Below are 6,294 nucleotides of genomic sequence, written 5' to 3' on the forward strand. Positions count from 1 at the left end.
TTTACTATTCTAACTCCAAGTAAATGCATATTGAGAGAAAATGTTGGTTAGTGAAAAAGTGCCAATTACTATTCCAACTCTGTGAAAGTGCATGAGTAGGAAAAGTGCGGGATAGTGTCCAAGTGCCATTTACTATTGTAACTCCAAGTAAGTGCATATTCTGAGAAAGTGCTGGTTATTGAAAAAGTGCCAATTACTATTCCAACTCTGTGAAAGTGCATGAGTAGGGAAAGTGCGGGATAGTGTCCAAGTGCCATTTACTATTCTAACTCCAAGTAAGTGCATATTCTGAGAAAGTGCTGGTTAGTGAAAAAGTGCCAATTACTATTCCAACTCTGTGAAAGTGCATGAGTAGGGAAAGTGCGGGATAGTGTCCAAGTGCCATTTACTATTCTAACTCCAAGTAAGTGCATATTCTGAGAAAGTGCTGGTTAGTGAAAAAGTGCCAATCACTATTTCTACTCTGTGAAAGTGCATGAGTAGGGAAAGTAATAATAACATGTGCCAGATTTATAAACATGCTTAAAAGTAAATGCTTTTTTCCCCCACATATATAGAGCAGCCAATAAAATGATACATTTTCTAAGCATTGAACACCTTTTCTACTTGTTTTCTTCACAGCCAACCAGAAACCACTCCAAGACACAGATTAGCAAAAAGCCAGCCAATACCAAAACTATTAAGAACATTTTTTCAAAAAGAACCTTCCGAAACACAAGGTAATTTTCATAAATAAACACATCTAAGTATCATATTTCAAAGCAAATAAAAAGCAATGTAAAACGCATTATAAGTGCAGAATCATAAGTAGTAAAATGATTCAATTACTATCCCAACTCTGTGAAAGTGCAAGAGTAGGAAAAGTGCGGGATAGTGTCCAAGTGCCATTTACTATTCTAACTCCAAGTAAGTGCATAATCTGAGAAAGTGCTGGTTAGTGAAAAAGTGCCAATTACTATTCCAACTCTGTGAAAGTGCATGAGTAGGGAAAGTGCGGGATAGTGTCCAAGTGCCATTTACTATTCTAACTCCAAGTAAGTGCATATTCGGAGAAAGTGCTGGTTAGTGAAAAAGTGCCAAGTACTATTCCAACTCTGTGAAAGTGCATGAGTAGGGAAAGTGCGGGATAGTGTCCAAATGCCATTTACTATTCTAACTCAAAGTAAGTGCATATTTAGAGAAAGTGCTGGTTTTTTCAAAAAAAGCCAATCAGTATTACAAGACCATGAAAGTGCATGAGTAGAGAAAGTGCTGGATAGTTCTCTATTGCAACTTACTATTAAAACTCCAGGAAAGTGGCTAATTAGAGAAAGTGCTGGTTTGTGAAACTCTACCACTTACTATTCCTACTCTGTGCAAGTGCATGAGTAGGGAAAGTGCAGGATAATGTTAAAATGCCTCTTACTATTCAAACTCCACATCATTGCATATTAAAAGAAATTGCAGTATAATAATAACATTTGCCATATTTCTAAACAACATTAAAACTAAATAAAATTAACATCTACATAAAAAGCAAATATATATTTCAAAATATGTGTAATTATGAAAATTCAAAAATGTGTGTATCATCATTTTAATATAATTTACATTTCCATTTTTCAACAGGAAATGGCAAGCCAAACTACTGCAACTTACACCAAATCTCGAAAAGGGAACAGACTACTTAAACATTGTGGGTATGTATACTGTAATGAGAGGCTAAGTGAACCAAGGAGACATTGGAGGTGTGTACAATATTATACAGCCCATTGCAGCGGCAGAGCGGTTACTGTTGGTGAGATTGTCGTAAGAACCACAGAACATAACCACTCTGCCTCTGCAATGGAGATTGAAATACGCGATACCATCAATGAAATGAAAGATATTGCATGCACCTCCAATCAAACTCCTGGTCAAATTTTAAGAGAGGTTGCACAACATGTCCCTGGACATGTTGCTTGTAATATGCCAACAATCCCAAATTTGCGTAGAATAATTCAAAGAAAAAAGCAGGCAAGTAACACACAAACTGTTACTCCTCAAACTTTTGCTGACATTGTAATTCCTCATGATTTAACTCTTTCTTTCTCTAATGAACCTTTTCTACTGTATGATAACCAAAACCCTCTGAAACGCATGTTAATATTTAGCACTCCCCGTAACCTTTTTAAATTAGAAAATATAGAAATTTGGATGATGGATGGGACGTTTAAAAGTACACCCCATCCATTCACCCAAATTTACAGTATTCATGCTCAAATTAATAATAATGTAGTTCCTTTAGTATACAGTTTACTACCAGATAAGCAATCTGCAACCTATACTGAGTTCTTATCAGTAATTAAAGAAAAAACTTCTGGAAAAAGCCCTAGGAAAATCATATTAGATTTTGAATTGACAATGATGAATGTCATCAACAAATTGTACGCGGATACCCAAATTCAGGGATGTTTTTTTCATTTTTCCCAGGCATATTGGCGTAAACTCCAAAAAACATCCCTGGTTGCAGATTACTCGTCTGATAGTAAATTACAAGTAGAACTAAAAAAATTAACTGCACTTTGTTTTGTACCACCTGATAGTGTAGATGACTACTACACAGCAATTTCAGAGTCAGAATATTTTGTAGAAAATGAGGAAAAATTGGCACCCATTTTAAATTATTTCGAAGACACATGGATTGGACGTCTAGGCAGGTCAGGTCGCAGGAGGAAGCCACGTTACCATGTGGAGTGGTGGAATTGCTACTCAACCTGCTTAGAAGGTGGTGCAAAAACAAATAATGCCATAGAGGGATGGCATAACTCCTTCAGTCACACGATTGGCAAACACCATCCTAATTTCTACTCTTTCCTGAAAACTTTGAAGAAGGAGCAAAGTTTTCAAGAAATGAGACTTGCTCAGGCATTGTCAGGTATTCTAAACCCACGTCCTTCAAGGCAAACAAAGGAAATGTCTGAGAGACTATTGGGTATACTACAACAATTTTTGTTGTGTGTGGCTTTGGACTACCTAGAAAATGTTGCTAATATTTTACATTTTTAACTTTTTTTTCTCTAACTTACTTTCCTGCTTTGCCCTAAATTAATTTTTAAATTTTTTAATTCATTTGACATTTTTCAAAACATTTTTTAAATTATTACTTGTCGGGTTCCCTTACTTTTTTTACAATTTTTTTTTTCAAACGACACCTGTTAAAAATAAGAAAAATTTCTTTTCTTATCTCTTTCATAAGAACAAAACCCTAACATAATAGTTTTTATAAATCTTTTTCAAAACTAAAATGGAAATAATTTTCATTCAATTTATTTTAAATGTTGTAAACATTTTGAACGTTCAAAGAAAATATATGCTATACAAAAAGAAACCCCTTTATTTGAGAAAAGTGATGCTGGCTTGTGAAAAATTATATTAGTAAACTGGTACTAAAATCGAAAAATATATATGTTTTTTTTTTATATTTTCAAAAATTTCTGTGCTATTTCAAACAGAAAAAGTTTTTTAAAAGCTAAGATACTTTTTATTCTAAGCTTAATTTTAAAGCATTTTTGTTTGTTTTTAACAAATCTTCCCAAAAAATATGACCTTGTGTAACTATTAAAATATGTATAATGTCATTATTTATTTCACAACAACCTAACTGCAGTATTTCACGCTAACTAAACAACCTAACTGCAGTATTTCTCACTAACTAAAAAAATCTAATTGGCATTTTTACGAAATCATAAATACTACTTGCAATGAAAAATCATCTTTTTTCCAATATGTAAACAATTTCTTTCTTAAATTACGGACCTCGATATCAACTCTCTCAAACAAAACGTAAACATGAAAATGTAACCATATCAATCATTAGAGAACATTTTTCTAAATTCACTAAAAAGCAAACAAACGAAACATTGCATGGTTTTTGCAAAAACGAACCAGTTTTCTCTAATACATAACAAGCCAAATGCAATCAGTTTTCCCATAAATTGTTTCTAACCTTTCCTATCTGTGTTCGTCTAATGAAAAGTATCCAAACATATCTACAACTACACAAAACATATTACGTTCAAAATGTATACAATATATATCATCACTATATGTTTACCAACATATTTACCATTTATTTTTCCCGTAAAATAACCCGACGATGGCATATAACAGTGAAATGTTCGGCGACATGTTGAAAAATAATCAAAACAACTATTAGTTTAATAAGCAACCTCTACTTAACCTCTCATTACATTATACATATCTTTTTAACTATGTTTTAGTGTAAAATAAGTTTGAAAAGTTTCCTACCTTTAGCGCAGATCAGCTTCCTGCTACTTCCAGCAATCGGAAAATCCAAGATGGCGGCTTGCGTCGACGTTAACGTGAAGACGTCATCCAAAAACATCAAAATTGAAAATGGACAATTACATTAAAATGTATCATATGTTTATATTAATTACTAAATCTTTAATTTCTTAATAAAAAAAATCACAAAAATGTTTGCAATTGAAATAAAAATATATATATATTTTTTTACATTTATTAACATCAATAAACAAAATTTAAATCGAACTACATGTGGTTTCTACTTTTATTATTTTTAATTTTAACGTTATTAATTAAAATAAAGTCATCAAAATTATGTTTTTTATCACTTACCATTTGTCTACACTTATTTCCTTCTTCTCCCTCCTGCATCTGTTGTTTTAAAAGCATACCAAACTGTCCCGCGGATCGCATTGAAGACGTCATCGAAATAAATAAAGGACAAAACGCTTCATTGGAATCAATACAAAAGCGTGGGAAAAAGTATAAATATGAATCTAAAAATTATTTAAAAAGTATTGTTATTAGAGAAAAAATATAATAAACAAAAAAGAATATTTTATTGATTGAATTATTACAAAAGTAACATTCTACAAAAATTAATACTATTTTTAAGTAAAAACCAGAGTATTAATACTTGATTTGTTAATCTTCTTTACTTTATAATTTTATTTAATATTTAATTTAAAGTACCAAAAAAATAATATAATGACAAACATGATATTTATGTTGCAAAAAATACCTGAGTATTAATACTTAATTTTTAATAAATAATATCCTGAATATTAATACTTCCTACATGTTTAAAAAACTAATAAACTAATTAAATATATATATATATCTAAAACAAATAAAATAATTATTAAAAATATATTTATCTTAATACCCCCATAAAATTATTATTAATAAATTAATACTAAATAAATAATAATTAAATAAAATTAATATATAAATAGCTATATATCTGAAATATTATTTTTAATTTTAACGTTATTAATTAAAATAAAGTCATCAAAAATTATGTTTTTTATCACTTACCATTTGTCTACACTTATTTCCTTCTTCTCCCTCCTGCATCTGTTGTTTTAAAAGCATACCAAACTGTCCCGCGGATCGCATTGAAGACGTCATCGAAACAAAACGCTTCATTGAAATCAATACAAAAGCGTGGGAAAAAGTATAAATATGAATCTAAAAATTATTAAAAAAGTATTGTTATTAGAGAAAAAATATAATAAACAAAAAAGAATATTTTATTGATTTAATTATTACAAATGTAACATTCTACAAAATATACTATTTTTAAGTAAAAACCAGAGTATTAATACTTGATTTTTTAATCTTCTTTACTTTATAATTACTTTATAATTTTATTTGATATTTAATTTAAAGTACCAAAAAAATAATATAATGACAAACATGATATTTATGTTGCAAAAAATACCTGAGTATTAATACTTAATTTTTAATAAATAATATCCTGAATATTAATACTTTCCTACATGTTTAAAAAACTAATAAACTAATTAAATATATTAATATAATTATTACTAAATAAATAATAATTTTATAAAATTAATATATAAAAATCTTCTAATAATCACTAACTATTATAATTATTTTTTATTATATATAAAATTTAATTAATTTTATAAACAATAAAAAATTAATACTTAAAATAATTAAAATATAAATAACTATGTATCTAAATACCCTAAAAAAATAAAATACGATGTAAATACATGCGTTGTAATAGCATTAGCGTTGTAACACCATGCGTTGTAAAAACATGCGTTGTAATAGAAATTACGTTGTAATACCTGCGTTGTAATAGCACTACGTTGTAATAGTTGCGTTGTAATGGATGTTCCCCCTTGTGCACAGTCTGCACGCAGCGCTCCTCATGGCCTCATAACCGGCGCTCCCTGCATTTCTGCTGCTATGCTTGTCATCATCCTCCCCTTCCACGATGGGCCTCATTCTTCAATAAATTGACTATTCTCTAAG

The 6,294-nt window shown here is 29.9% G+C and overlaps 1 protein-coding gene across 1 annotated transcript; it reads left to right on the forward strand.

Moving 5' to 3' along the window:
• Positions 1 to 1,611: 1,611 nt before the first annotated feature.
• LOC147724090 (uncharacterized) lies at positions 1,612 to 3,027 on the forward strand. The gene has a single exon (XM_086966947.1). It carries the CDS (start codon positions 1,612 to 1,614, stop codon positions 3,025 to 3,027), a length of 1,416 nt encoding a protein of 471 aa, XP_086823073.1.
• Positions 3,028 to 6,294: the final 3,267 nt, after the last annotated feature.

The sequence above is a fragment of the Lissotriton vulgaris genome, chromosome 4_1, assembly GCF_964263255.1.
Source record: "Lissotriton vulgaris chromosome 4_1, aLisVul1.2, whole genome shotgun sequence".
Lineage (NCBI taxonomy): Eukaryota > Metazoa > Chordata > Amphibia > Caudata > Salamandridae > Lissotriton > Lissotriton vulgaris.